The 16412-nt window shown below is 36.2% G+C and overlaps 1 protein-coding gene across 1 annotated transcript in view; it reads right to left on the reverse strand.

Moving 5' to 3' along the window:
- The window catches only part of FMN2 (formin 2), a 393365-nt gene that overhangs the window by 160884 nt on the left and 216069 nt on the right, over nt 1–16412 (reverse strand). Inside the window, exon 9 of the mRNA XM_047841608.1 lies at nt 11828–11889. Coding sequence (XP_047697564.1) covers nt 11828–11889 — 62 coding nt within the window. The remainder of the gene's footprint in view (nt 1–11827; nt 11890–16412) is intronic.

Raw genomic sequence — 16412 nt, forward strand, 5'->3', positions numbered from 1 at the left:
AATACTTCCTTACCTATAATTACTTCAAATGTAAATGGTTTAAACTTACCAATAAAAAACATAGAGCGGCTGAATGGCTTAGAAAACAAGATGTAAATATGTGGCATCTATAACAGACTCACCTTTAGATTTAGGGAAACACACAGGCTCAAAGTAAAGTGGATGGAAACAGATATTCCATGCATTTGCAAACCAGCAAAGGAGGGTATAGTTACATCAGACAAAACAGGCTTTAAGTCAAAAACTATTATAAGAGACAAAGAAGGTCATTATATAATGATAAAAGGGTCAATTAGGAAGATATAACATTATAAATATATATGCCCCCAATATCGGAGCACCTAAATATACAAAGCAGACATTGACAGATCTGAAGAGAGAAATAAATAGCAATACAATTAAGAGAAGGAAACTTCAATATCCCACTATCAATGATGGATAGATAAATAGACAGAAAATCAATAAACAAACACTGGACATGATTAACACCCCTGACCAAATGGACCAAACGAACACATATAAAATTTTTAACCCAACAAAAATGGACTGTACATCGAGATCTCAAGCACACACAGAACATTCTCCAGGACAGATCACATGTTAGAGTTCACAAAACAAATGCTTAGAGATATAAGAAGACTGAATTCATACCAAGTATCTTTTCTGATCACAATGGAATGAAATTAGAAATCAGTAGCTGAAGGAAAACTAGGACATTCATGAAAGGTGTAAATTAAACCACTTTTGACCAACAAATGGTTCAAATAAGAAATCAAAGGGGAAATTAGAAAATGTCTTTGAGATAAATGAAAATGAAAATACAACATATCAAAAGTTATGGAATGCAGCAAAAGCAGTAGTGAAATGGAAGTTTATAGCAATAAACACCTATATTAAAAAAGAAGAAATAAACAACCTAACTTCACACATCAAGGATTAAGCTACAAAAGAACAAACTACATCCAGAGTTAGTAGAAAAAGAGAAATAATAAAAATTACAGCAGAAATAAAGAATGGAAAATCAATAGAAAATATCAATGAAACTAAGAGATTTTTAAAAAGATAACCAAATTAACAAAGCTTTAGATAGAATAACTAAGAAAAAAAGAGAAGACTCGAATAAATACAATCAGAAATGAAAAAGAAGATATCACAACTGATGCCACAAAAAGGATCATGAGACAACCAGAAAAAATTGTAAGCCAACAAAATGGATAACCTAGAAAAAAAATAGTAACTTCCTAGGAACATACATACTAACACTGCATCAAAAAGATAAAGTCTAGGGGCACCTGGGTGGCTCAGTCGGTTGAGCGTCGACTTTGGCTCAGGTCATTATCTCATGGCTCGTGAGTTGAAGCTCCACATTGGGTTCTGTGCTAACAGCTCAGAGCCGGGAGCCTGCTTCAGACTCTATGTCCCCCTCCCCCCCGTGCCTCCCCTTGTCATGCTCTGTCTGTCTGTCTCTCTCTCTTTCTCGCACGCGCGCTCTCAAAAACAATAAATGTTAAAACAATTTAAAAAATTGGAGCACCTGGGTGGCTCAGTTGGTTAGGTGTCCAACTTCAACTAAGGTCATGATCTCACAGTTCGTGGGTTCGAGCCCCACATTGGGCTCTGTGCTGACAGCTCGGAGCCTGAAGCCTGCTTTGGATTCTGTGTGAGTGGGAAGGAAGGAGAGAGGAAAGGAGGAAGGAAGGAAGGAAGGAAGGAAGGAAGGAAGGAAGGAAGGAAAGAGGGAGGAAGGGAAGGAAGGAAGGAAAGAGGGAGGGAAGGAAGGAAGGAAAGAAGGAAAGAGGGAGGAAGGGAAGGAAGGAAGGAAAAGAGAGAAAAGGAAGGAAGGAAGGAAGAAAGGGCATCCAAATTGGGAAGGAGGAAGTAAAATTGTTTTTTTTTTTATTAAGATGATATGATCTTATATAGAGAAAACCCTAAAGATTCCACAAAACACCTGCTAGAACTAATAAATGAAATCCATGATGTTTCACGACACAAAATCAACAAAAACGTCAGTTGTGCTTCTATACACTAATGATGAACTACTTGAAGAGGAAATTAAGAAAAAACTCCTATCTATAATAATACCAAAAAGAATAAAATATTTAGGCATAAACTTAAGGAAGTAAAAGACTTGTACACCATAAACTATAAAATATTGATGAAAGAGATTAAAATGACACAAATAGAAAGACATTCTATGTTCACGAATTAGAAGACTAAATATTGTTGAGATGTTGATACTGCCCCAAACCATCTACAGATTCAATGCAAAATCCCAACTGACTTTTTAAAAATTTTATTTTAATGTTTATTTTTGAAAGAGAGACAGAGTCCAAGTGGGGGAGGGCCAGAGAAAGAGGAAGACAGAACTTGAAGCAGGCTGGAGGCTCTGAGCTGTCACCACAAAGCCCGATGCATGGCTTGAACTCACGAACGGCAAGATCATGACCTGAGCCAAAGTCAGACACTTAATTGACTGAGCCACCCAGGCACCCCTGCAACTGGCTTATTTTTAAAATAGGAAAAACAAATTTAAAATTCAACTGGAACTCCAAAAGACCCCAGAGATAAAACAACCTTGAAAATGAAGAACCAATCTGGAGGCAAAACACTTCCTTATTTCAAATTATATTACAAGGCTACAGTAATGAAAACAGTATAGGATTGGCATAAAGACAGATATATAGAGCAATGGAACAGAATAGAGAGCACAGAAATAAATCCAAACATATATAATCAATTGATCTTCAGCCATGGTGCCAACAATACATAATAGAGAAAGCCTCTTCAACAAATGGCATTGGAAAATGGGATATCCACATGCAAAAATATGAAATTGGACTCATATCTTACACCAGACACAAAAATTAACTCAAAATGAACCAGAGACATAAGTGTAAGACCAGAAACTATAAAACTCCTAGAACACAGGAACAACATAGGGAAATGATTCATGACATTGGTCATGGCAAGGATATTGAAGATATGGCAACAAGAGCAAAAATAGACAAGTGGGACTACAATATTTGCAAACCATGTAACTGTTATAGGATTAATTTTCAAAATGCATAAGGAACTCCCATAACTCAAGAACAAAGAGAGAGAGAGAAACCTAATAAAATGGTTACAAAATATACTAAAGACTTGAATGGACATTTCCCCCTAATTAGACATATAATCAACCAACAGGTATATGAACAGATGCACAATATCACCAGTCATCAGGAAAATGCAAATCAAAACCACAATGAGATATTATCTCACACCTGTTAGGATGGTTATTATCAGACTAAAAAGAAAACAAACAAAAAACAAAACACAAGGACAATAGTGTTGATGAGGATATGGAGAAACTGGAACCTTTGTATACTATTGGTTGGAATGCAAAATGGTGCAGCTGCTAGGGAAAACAGTTTGGTGGGCCCTCAAAAAAATAAAAATAGAACTACCATATAACCCAGGAATTTAAAAGAATTGAAATTCAGTTCTCAAAAGAGATGGTGTATTCCTGTATTCACTGCAGCACTATTCACAACAGCCAAGATAGGAAAACAACTTGAATGTCCATCGATGGAAGAATAGATGGAAGAATTAAAAGTATGGTATATTCATACAGTGGAAAATATTCAGTCTTTAAGAAAGAAGGAAATCCTACAATAAATAACAACGTGGATGGACCTTGAGGATATTATGCTTAGTTAAATAAGGCTGTCATAGAAGAATAAATACTGTAGGACAGCAATTATAGGAGATATCGAAGAAGAAATGATGGAATGGTTGTTGCCAGGGGCTGAGGGCAGTGGAAAATGGGGAGTTGCTAAGCAACATATGTAAAATTTCATGTACGCAGGATGAAAAAAAATTCTAGAAAACTTTTTTCTACAAATAATGATATTATATTGTACACCTAAAAACCTGGTTAGGACTCATGTTAAATGTTCTTATCACAATTGAAAAAAAAAGAGGAAGAAAGGGAAAGTTTCAGAAATGTAAAAAATGTTAGTAAGTATAAAAGACTATATTGAAGTTCCTTAAATATATATAACTATTTGAACCAAAAATTACAACAATGTTTCATGGAGTTGCATATTATCTCATAAATTTTACTCATATTACAACTAAAACATTAAATGTGCAGGAGAGACAGTAAAAAGCCCTATATGGTGTCATCAAGGCTTCTACATTTTATAATATTAACTCCAGGTAATTAGAGTGTCAAAGTTTAGAATTCCTAGAGCAACAAGTAAAAAATACGTAACACAACAAAGTATAGCTAAAAAACCGACAGAAATAAAATGAGAAACAAAGGAAAAAACATGTATTTAATCTTAAATAAGGTAGAAAGGGGAAACCAGAGTGACAAGTGAAGAGACAAACAAAAAATTATAGAACTAAATCCAACCGTAACAATAATTATACTAAATGTTAACAGTTCAAATGTTCCAAGAAGGAAAAGAGTATCAGAGCGGATTAAAAAAACAGGATCAAAATCTTACTACCTATAAGACATTCTAACATAAGCAATTGTAACATAAAGACACAGGTAAGTTGGAAGCACATGGATAGATTAAGAAAAAACATGTAAACAGTAAGTATCAGAATAGTAGAATGGCTATTTAAGTATCCATTAAAAAACAAAGCCAAAAAAACCCTTCAAGACAAAGAGTATTACCAGAGTGAAGAATTTCATAATGATAAATGCAACAGAAAGATACAATTCTCAAGGTGTTTGGGTCTGATGAGAAAGCCTCCAAATACAGGATACAAAAATTGACAGAATTAAAAGGAAAAATTAAAAATTCCACAATTCTCTTAAAATGTCCTCAAGTCCCTGGCTAACCTTAGCCGCTGCCTGCTCCCACAGTTCTCCTCCTGCCCATTCCTTCCAAAATTCTTTACTCACAGGTACTTTCTTCTCCCGTTGGCTGACTCCTCTTTCGTGCTTCCCGACCTTGGCACACACTGTTGTCTCTACTTAGAGCACTTTCAGGGCACTTGTTGGGATGAGCACTGGGTGTCGTGTGTAAGAGGTGAATCACTGGGTCCTATTCCTGAAGCCAAGACTACACTGTATGATAACTAACTTGAATTAAATAAATAAACAAACAAATACAATGTTTTTAAAAAAAGAGAGAACACTTTCATATCCTTTTTGGGTGACTCCTACTTGCATTCCAAATGTCCCTTCCTCAGAGATGATTTCCCTGCTGCTAATATGCTTTCAGAGATCATGTGTAGTTGTGCTTCTCTGGCTTTCCTTCTCCCTTTCTGGGTATGTGTTGTGTGTGTATATGAACAAGAGGGAGACATCATTCATTAAAACTGGAGTAGTCAGAGCACAGAAGCCACTCCTACTGAGCACTGATGGTAGTACAGTGCCTGACATTTAGTTAGCATTCTGTAAATATTTTTTTATCAAATAAATAATGAAGGAGAGGGAATATGTTATTTATTTCTCTATCTTTCTTTTATTTATTTTTATTTTTTATTTTATTTATTTATTTCTTAAATATGAAATTTATTGTCAACTTGGTTTCCATACAACACTCAGTGCTCATCCCAAAAGGTTCTCTATCTTTCTTTTAAATTTGAGGGACAAACTGAGCATGCTTTGACAAAGGAGAGCTGGGGAAAGAAGCAAGCACAGAATGCGAACAGCTCACTGACTGGAACATAGGATGATACAAAGATAGTCACAGAATTTTTTGGATAAAGTGATAGTGACAAATGAAGAAAGATTGCTGCATATGAATCAGATGGCTTAATCTCCATATATATGTGTGAGTTAGGAAGATGGGAGTGTGCAGGGGAAAGGAGCTGGAGTCACAAACAGCCTGAATAATTTACTGTACTCTTTCAAAGAACTCACTCACTCATCATTCATTCCACACCATTAAAGAACATAGAGAAGAGATACAATTTCTACTCTAGTTACATGGGGTTACTGGGCTGTCCCCATCTGATATAGCATAGACAAAAATAGGTAGAATTCTAGGCCCCTTGGGAATAGTAACTTCATTGGTTTCATGTAGTTGGAACTACAACTTCTAGGGATGCCCTTGTGTGATTTAGGATAGGAGAGGAGGGACAGAATATTAACGCACGTTCATATCATGTCATGCTTGATAAAACTGTAGCATATTTTAATCTAGCTATGACACAGTTGAAAACTTTGAGGAGAGTCTGTAGGAAGTAGGAAGGACTCCCAACAAGGTACACTAGAGATGTTCATTATGCTGTCTTATTTTTATCAGTCACCTGTAAACATATTGGCTACTTGCAATTGAAAAAATTGTTCTGACTATGCACTAAAAAGTAAACTATAGGGGCTCCTGGGTGGCTCCGTCAGTTGAGCATCCGACTTTTGGTTTTGGCTCAGGTCATGATCTTGTGGTATTGTGAGTTCGAGCTCCATGTCAGGTTCTGTGCTGGCAGCATGGAGCTTACTTGGGAATCTCTCTCACCCCCTCTCTCTGCCTTCCCCCCACTCGTGCTGTCTCTGTATTTCTCAAACAAATAAATACACTTTAAAAAGATTATAAAAAAACAAACTGTAACTGTTTCTATGGTCTTGGGTTCATCTTGGCTTCACTGAAGTACATATTATTTAGTATCAACTGGCAAGACAAAGCCCAAGCTTCTTGTTAGTCTACTGGACACTCAAAAGTCTCAAGGTAAATGGAGAAAAGGGAAGAGTTTCTCTAGCAATTCCAAGGGAATTCAAGGGATTCTTGAGGCCATAATCTCTAAAATTATGCCAAGAAACAAACATGCTCCGTTTTCCCCACAACAGAATGTCACTATTTTAATTCAGTTATTGAAAAATTACACACAACCTAATGAAATATTTCTGGTATAGTAATGGTTAACCTTATCTATGCAGTAATTCTGAATCTTTGAAGAAATATTTCTGAAATCATATTTTTAAGAAAGCTACCTAAAAAGCACAGCATTTGAAATACAATGACATAAACCATTTTCACCTCCTTCAATTATAAGACCATACTAAGAACAAAAAGAGGCCATTCTTTAATTAATTAGTAGTTATTATGAATATTATATATAAACCATTAAGCTAAAGATGGAGTATAAAAATCCTACTAAATAATTTATAGGTCAGTTGAAAGGTCACATGCACATATAATGGTAATATAAAGCAAAAAAAAAAAAAAAAAAAAAGAGGCAAGTGCCCAAGGGAAGGAAGACAAAAAGCACTACAAGATTTCAAAGAAAGATGTCCCAACTATAAAGGAAATTATTGGAATAACTGACAAAATTTTACTGGGATCTGAGGATTAGATGATAGTAATATTCCAGCATTAATTTCCTACTGTTGATGGTTGCCTAATGTTTCAAGGTATGTTTATTTGTAGGTAATATGCACCAAAGTTCAGGCATAATAGGGCCTAATATTGGCAATTTATTTGCAAACAATGCAAAGAAAAAAAAAAGTTTGCTGCACCACATTGGCAACTTTATTGTATCTTTGAGATTGTTTTAAAAGCTAAAACAAATTTTAAAATGATTGAGAGTAAAGTGGTATAATTCTGAAAATTATAACTTTTAATTTAAACAGTATTCTCTATTAATTCATGTTGCCTGTACACATACAGGTATTTATTCTTTTTCACTTGGCAAAATCTTGAGACCCTTGATTAAAAAGGTCCAGTTTTACTCTAATTTACAAGGCACACAACTTTGTTACCCTCAATCTTACCAGCCTCAGAGGCAATCTTCTGCAATTTGACATTCATAGTTCTATGCCTACACTTACTTTTATTTTTAAGAAAAATTAAGCATAATAATATTGAGTGGTCTAGAAAACTCTTCTACATTCATTTGATGGTGTCAAAAGTTGATATTGTTATTACGAATTGTTAGGAACCCCATTTAGAAATGAGAGTATGGAAACTGAAGAACAAAGGCATATATCTGTGTAATTGTGGTGCTGGAACCTGAACAGAATTCCTCTGAGTTTTTTTTTATCCCATCTTTTCCACCACCCAGTGCTGTCTCTGGTCTTCCTGAAGGCTCTGTTCAGTGATCACCATGAGTCAGGAAATTCTGTGCTTAGAGCACATTCCTTAGGACAGGTGAGCAAGTGTCAACTGAGCTCTGAGTTGTGAGAACCTTGCTGTGTTTCAATTTCCTAGAAAGGGTTAGATAACAATAGTATTTCTTCCTCATAAGTCACAGGTAAGGCATTTAGAGGATTTAATGAAGTAATATATGTAAGGGACTTGAAACAATGGTTGGTGCATAATAGACATTAAACTATTACTATTTCTAAAAATTCAGGGAATTTTAGGAGCCTAAACAACTGAACAGAAGGGATTTGAACAAATACATTTTGCATGAATAGGGAATATGTATTATATCTTAAATTAGGGGCAGTTCCTTGCTTTGTTATAGGCATATTCATTCACTAAATGTGGAGAACTTTAATACTGCTATGTATTACTCAAAAGAGCACAGATTTTGGGGGCACCTGGGTGGCTCAGTTGGTTAAGTGTCCGACTTTGGCTCAGGTCATGATCTCACGGTTCGTGGGTTCGAGCCCCATGTCGGGCTCTGTGCTGACAGCTCAGAGCCTGGAGCCTGCTTTGGATTACAGAATCTCCCTCTCTCTCCGCTCCTCCCCCATTCATGCCCTGTCTCTCTCTCTCTCAAACATAAATAAACATTAAAAAAATTTTTAAAAGAGCACATATTTTTGCCTCAGCATTTATCCCTAGAAAACTGAAAACACTTATATATAAATAGGTCTCTAGTAGTCTTTCTTTAATGACCCAGAATTCTTAAACTAGAAACATTTTAAATCTTCATTTACCCTTTTCAAATTGTCAACCATACTTTTTATATCTAGCAGGTTACAGTAAATTATGACTGGGCTACTGGACCCCACTGGAAAGAACAACTAATTATTTTGCACATGATCCTCTTAGGTTACTAAAGAAATGAATATAACACAAATGGATGTTCAATACAGATCATTATTTCCAGTGGGTATCAATCAGTTCGAACACGAAAACTGGATTGGAAAACCATATGATAGCCCAAAAGAGGTTTTTCCATTCATTAATTCATATAAACTTTATGTAACATTTACTAAATACTTTCTATGTGCCCAGTATTCCTTAACTCTAGATGCTGGGGATATTGCCATAGATAAAACAAATATTTCTCCCTCTTTGTACTTTAGTGGAAGTTAACCAGGAATTAGTATGAGTTCTATTATTAGCATGAATATCTATTATTTATAATGGATTCTTTAAGCTCCTTACCATAGATGGCTAACAAAGAAATCTAGCCTTTTACTACTTGAACTGGTATTACTGTGAACCATCCCCGCCACTGTGTTTTCCTGACATACTGGAAGCCTAAACCATTGTTTGACAACAACAATAAAAAGAAAACCACAAATTTAACCAGTTCTAGCTAGTATTCCTTCAACTTTCAGGAAGTATGATAATGAGAAATTAGACACAAATTCTGGATGGCTATCTAGTTTGTTCAGAGTCAGAAATTTCTATTTCATGAAATTAATTTGCTCTGAAAGGCTAAAAACTCAAATAAAATACTCCAAATCACTGCAAATTAAACTTCCCTCATAAATATAGTTGTTCCCAATTTCTGTATTTTTCTGTATATATTTCTGCATTATGGATACACCAGGTTAAGACATTCATGTGTCTTAATATAATATACACAACACATACATATACATACATATATATTATGTATATATGCAAGCACTTATATATACACATATGCAATGTATGTATAAGAAAAACAGTTAAATATATATGAACATCATGCACCATTAGGATCTGCTGAAGAAATTACTTTCTCTGGTATTCCCACATTTCTTCCATATGGCTCTCCTGGTTGGGAAAGAGTTGGCATCAAAGATTCAAGAGAAATGAAAACTCTGTACCTCTAAATGGATATGTTTTAGGGCGCCTGGGTGGCTCAGTCGGTTAAGCGTCTGACTTCGGCTCAGGTCATGATCTCACGGTCCGTGAGTTCGAGCCTCGTGTTGGGCTCTGTGCTGACAGCTCAGAGCCTGGAGCCTGCTTCCGATTCTGTGTCTCCCTCTCTCTCTGCCCCTCCCCCGTTCATGCTCTGTCTCTCTCTGTCTCAAAAATAAATAAACATTAAAAAAAATTAAATGGATATGTTTTACATACCCATTTCACTGGGACACTAATATACTGAATACATGATTAATTTTTCCAGTTTTCCATCACATAGAGACAACTACATAATCAACCAATTTTTTAAAATATTTTTTAAAAAAATTTAGAGAGAGACCATGTGCACAAATGGAGGAGAAGGGCGGAGAGAGGGAGAGGGAGAGGGAGAGGGAGAGGGAGAGGGGGAGGGGGAGGGGGAGGGGGAGGGAGAGGGAGAGGGGGAGAGGGAGAGAGAGAGAGAGAGAGAGAGAGAGAGAGAGAGAGAGAGAATCCCAAGCAGGCTCCACACTCAGCTCAGCACCGAGCTCAATATGGTGCTTGATCCCACAACCACAAAATCATGACCTGAGCTGAAGTCAAGAGTTGGATGCTTAACCAAATAAGTCACCCAGGCACCCCATATAATCGACTATTCCAACTTCCCCTCTCAGTCTTCATTAATGACTCATTCTAACTGAGCACCTATGATCATTGTGCTGACCAGGTACCAACTCTACACTTGATCAATAGATTCTATGCAATGGACCATAAGAAATATTTTCTCTTACAAAGGTCTAAATTTTATGGGGGAAACCACATATAAATATGTTTAAAACACAGATCAAAAACACTGTTCCCAAGGGGGGTGGTCAGGGAAGAAGTCTGCATCCTGTTCACTATGTATATCTTTCAGAGCCAGGAATTCTTTGACTTGGGGCTGAGAAGTCAAGGACCAACTAAGGTCATGCCCCTAAAGAGAACAGAGGCTTAAATACCAGGCACATCATAGGCAAGAGAAGGAACAAAATGAATAAAAAGAGCCCAAAGATACCAGGTATAAAATAGGGCCACACTGAGACTTTCTCCTAAATATATATAGTTCTAGAACTATATATTTCTATAGTAGTATATTTATAATACATACATATAGCTCCTCAGAAGCACTGTAAAGGCCCTGATAAGAAAAGCACTTTCTTACTATGTGAATCAGTGTTATTTAATGTCATGCCCCAGCTAAAGCCATTTCATGTTTCACCACCTAGACTGCACTTCCCAAAGGCACAGACTGTATCACGCTATAGTCCTACTTCTCTGATTCCTTACTGTTTTTTCCTGCCAACATTAGAAAAAGTGCTCCTGGAAGAAAGCTTGAATGTTCCGCCACTTGGTGAATCAAACCACGCAGTTAGGAGAAACAGACTCAAATGAATTATACCCCAGCTATACCACATTAGCTATGGGATTTTGAACAAGTCATTTGACCAGCTATACCTAAATTTCCTTATATGTAAAGTGGGGATAATAATAATACCTACCCAGAGTTTTCATGTGAAGATTAACTAAATTAGTGCAGAGCAATGCTCAGCTCAAATTAACCTCTATGTAAGTACTGACTATTATATTTCAAAAGAGGGAATGTGAATGGCCTCACACGCAACATGCTTTGAACCACAATCCATGAAATTATGAGGCCATACATTTGCCAGTAAGTTTCCCAGAAAGTATTTTAGCAAACTGATACTTTAGTAAATTCAGTGCACCCAGATAAAATTTTCTTAAAGGACATTAAAGCAATGAGTCTAGATGTGCATATTGGCAAGTATTGTGTATGTATTATATACTCACACATAAAATTCCTTCTATTTACTCACATTCTCATAGAGAGCTTGAAGGGTCTCCAGATCAACCACAGAATTGTCCAAGTTCACAACAGCTGTGGGGGGGGAAAAAAGACAAAAGAACATAAATTGCCAGAAGCCAGCTGTGAAAAGATATCTGATCATCTTGGACAACACTGACCACCTCCAGAACAGTGGTCTAACTTCAATGCACCCACTTACCCACTACTAAGACTGTGCCCAAGGAATTTCAATGGGTGCAGGGGTAAAGTGTTAAAGCTTCCATTTGTCTTTCAAATACAAAATCCCATGAATATGACACGCAGTCTGTCTCTCAAGGCCCAACTGCATGAATTTGAAAACTTTGCTTAATACTAGAAAAACAGGCAAATCACACCTGTTACTGCCACATCCTATTTTGTGAGATAAATGCTCGTATCTGCCAATTTACCTAGACTTATGACAAAAGTTAAATCGAATCACTGAACTGAAGGACTTAATATAAAAATGATGGAAGCATTTCTCATTATAATTCTTTAAATTGTTATAATAAAAGGATAATTCTTTGATTATGGTATTGATGTTAGCACAAGTGCACCCTTAAAAATCAATTCTTAATGTGCAAACTACCCATGTTTATACAAGGAAGAAGGGGAATTGATAATAGGAAACTGGGAATATGTTCCTAAATGCATTTCTTTTGGTCTGAGAAGCATGCTGGATTATGGAGTCGGTATGTTTTATAATTCAGTTTGGGCAAATTCAGATTAATCAAAAGCATTCTGTATTACCTACATATATATATATATATAAAAGCTAGAAATGATGTGAATTTCCCCTGATCAGATCTATGCCAAGTAGCCAATGAAGCTCCTCTAGGGTTAAAGGTTTCTGGGAGAAAAATCACAAAGTGGATAATCACAAATTGGTTAGATTTATTTTGATAATTGAGGCATTTTACAGTGTCTTTTCTCTCAAAGCCTAAAGTATATGAGACATTTTCTAGTGGATTCTGGCAAAATCCCAAGAAAGAATTTAAAAAGACAAGTGGGAAATTGAAGCATATGATGGATGAGAAATCTAACCAAGACAATTTAGCATTTCTATTTGGAGCTGGGAACAGAGCCCAGATTTGCCAACAGAGATCATAGTAAGTAGAATATGATACTTCCATCCTAATAATATTCCACTATCTCCATTTCCAAAAAATTATGTCTCAAATATCTATCGAAGAATTTGATTAAAATTCTCAGACAAATCTTTTCACTCCTTAGACCACATAAGACAAACATATCACAATCTGCTTAATGACCCAAAGTAGTAAAAACATAGCCAGCTAACTTTGACTCTATTTCAGAAGTTAATTAAAAGGGATTAACAAATGATTTTTACTGGAGGTAATATGGCTATAATGTAACAAAATACATAAAATCCAAATAAAGATAGCAAATTCACGTATGGAATTACCCCCCTTTGGATTTGTGCAGTCTAGCCCTTAAAGAAAGTCTTACAGTGAACCCAAAGGTTTCTGACTTTGGAATTCATTAGATAATAATCCAGTATTTCAACATTCCTCTGGTGATACAGCAAAAGATTGATAGGAAAACAATGAAAGACATGCTGTTGGTCAACTTAGTATAAGATTTCATTCTCAGAATAATGTAAAGACACAATAAAATCATTGATACTCAAGTCAAAATTCATAAAAGATACAATTGTCCTCTGAGTTTACCCTGGTTTTAAAACACGTTATTCCTATACGTGTTGCCCACATGAAATTTTGCTTAGATATATACACTGAAGTTTCTCATCTGTTTACCTCACGCAATGTCAGGTACTGAAGAATATCTTAATAAATACCATGTGGACCTGACCATAAGTATATGGTCCTAAGCAAGTCCTCAAAAGTTCCTAACCCAAGAAACTTCACTTTTTAGTCATCCTCAAGGAAATTTCCATGGAAGAAAACACTGTTACTATTTTTCCACACAATTTTCACTTAGGTGGCTTTACACTTGAGAGATGCTAACACAATCTGATGGGAATTGCAGTTTCGAGGGAACAATATAGTCATGCTTGTGTGGTTGGATATTAGAGATTCGATACAGGCAGATGAATGGATTGTGACTGGCGTTCTAGACGGGAAATAAAGGCAAACGATGTAATTTGGGAAAGGTTAAGGTTACTTGAGGTGCTATATTTACTCAATCTAAAAAGCAAATTTTAACATTTCAGGAATCAAGAATCAGACTAAAATCGTATCTTTCTAAGTATTCAGTGCTGTCATCTAGTGCTGGAGCGCAATCTTAAAATCTGTGATTAGGCACGTTGTGTATTTTCAACTGATAAAATTCTAAAAACAAGGAAATGAAACAAAGCATTTACTCATGTAGCCCATAAATGTAGTGTCCTTATCATTCAGGGGCCATAATACCTTATTACACTGGTTAACAGTTACTTCGGTAACAATGATTTGAAATTGGAGCTATTTGGACGTGCTTGATTCCTCGGCCTCGAAAGGCTGCAGAAAACTGGTTTTGTGCAGAGAACACTGCAATCAGATTTCTAGGTATGGACATGCTAAGGAATTTTGAAACAGAAATAGGAAAGATAGAAATAGAAATGGAAATGGAAATAAATAGAAATGGAATTAGAAACACAGGTTTTAAGGTGGCAAAACATTCAAGAAAAAGCGCCTCGCAAATCCCCTGACTCCATGTGCAAAATTTCAGCCTTCTTTGGAGGCAAACACCTTTTTTGAGATTATGTCTAGGTGATAGTTCCTCTATTCCCCCAAAAGGGAAAGCCATTTTTATGGGATGGTGTATGGATGTGGAAGGAACACGGAACATAGAACTTAACTGGGTTTCAATTTAAATTTTTCTTCACTGCTACATTATTTCAACTAAGTTACTTGACAAGTTTTAGTTTCTTTATGGAGGACAGGGATAAGGGTAAAAGAAAATAATAGAAAATATTAGCAAGATTTGGGGTCTCATGGGGACCAAAGGCAGGAACAAGTAAAAGAATCTGGCATGTTGTTGGTTAATGTTATTTCCCTCTTCAAGTTCTCACCAAAGTTCCACTCCTCTGGCTTTAATAAGCTTTATTATCTAAACCAGGGGCGCCTGGGTGGCGCAGTCGGTTAAGCGTCCGACTTCAGCCAGGTCACGATCTCGCGGTCCGTGAGTTCGAGCCCCGCGTCGGGCTCTGGGCTGATGGCTCAGAGCCTGGAGCCTGTTTCCGATTCTGGGTCTCCCTCTCTCTCTGCCCCTCCCCCGTTCATGCTCTGTCTCTCTCTGTCCCAAAAATAAATAAACGTTGAAAAAAAAAATTATTATCTAAACCAAAGGTAAACAACTTTCTTTTTCTCCTACTTGTGTTTTGTGCCCTCATGTGCCAAAAATAAAAATTCCACCTGCATCTATTAAGGGTTCCACTCTCATATGAATGCTGAATTATTACAACTACATGACAGCCTGGCTTACAGCTATTGGGTACCGTTCATCATGCTGTCTTTTTTACTTGACATTTAAATTATTAGGCATGAGACTAAGATTTCACAACATAAATAAACCCCAAATTTGGAAGGATATTCAGTGATAAATCTTTAATTCAGATTACTTTATTCTCTAATATTCCATTAGGTGCTAATGTGATTACACTTAAGGTCAGAAGCCAAATATTTCTTTCACACTCATTCCCTACTCTTTGCTCTAAGACTTCCAGGAGCAGCCATCATTGTCTGGGACTCATCACCTTTCCCACCCAGCCATTCCCCTGGAGGTCTACCAAGCAGTTTTAATTGCTTTCCCACACAATATATATAGATAAATGTTACTTTGAATTGGGCCAAGAAGCATCTGTTTTGTTTCTATGTAGAAAGATACAAGGGCTAAGACGGTGTTGAGAGGATATTCTGGCCTTTTTTGCATATTAAAAGATTATCAACTTATTTGTAAAACACGCTGACTTTCCAGGATTAGAACATATGGAGGTTTTTAACACTCTCTTTAAAAAACCTATAAATGACCATGTGTTAATAATCACTCCAGACCAAAATTATTATTATCCAAGGTATGATAATGAAGTAGAAGAACTTGGTACTCTTTCTGGCTTTTCTATCAACGGGCTGTGTATCATTGATCAAGACACTAAGCTTCTCTGAGATTTTATCAAGTGGGATAATAACTTGTGTCTGGAGAATATATTTATTATGTGGAGAATATAAGCAATTTTATAGTAAGAAGGCTAATCCAAGAAGCCATGGAATGATTTATGTAATTAATTTTAAAATGTATTATCTGTCAACACATTGGTTAGAAACTGGAGATTGAGCTGGGAATGTGTTAGATTAAAATTAGGTTCAGGATTAAACTTTTGCTTTCAATAATCAGAAGCGGAGACCATAGCTCTTTCCTTAATGAACTCCACTGGTATACACTCACTGAGTGAGTATACACTGAGATCCAATGCACTTCGCATTACAACATGCTGTTACAAAACAAAGAGTGAAATAGCCTATTTTAGATCTCAGTCAATTTAACGTAAGGTATTAAAAATGTATCAAAAGGGGCACCTGGGTGGCTCAGTTGGTTAAGCACCTGACTCTTGATTT

The sequence above is a fragment of the Prionailurus viverrinus genome, chromosome F1 (assembly GCF_022837055.1).
Source record: "Prionailurus viverrinus isolate Anna chromosome F1, UM_Priviv_1.0, whole genome shotgun sequence".
Taxonomy (NCBI): domain Eukaryota; kingdom Metazoa; phylum Chordata; class Mammalia; order Carnivora; family Felidae; genus Prionailurus; species Prionailurus viverrinus.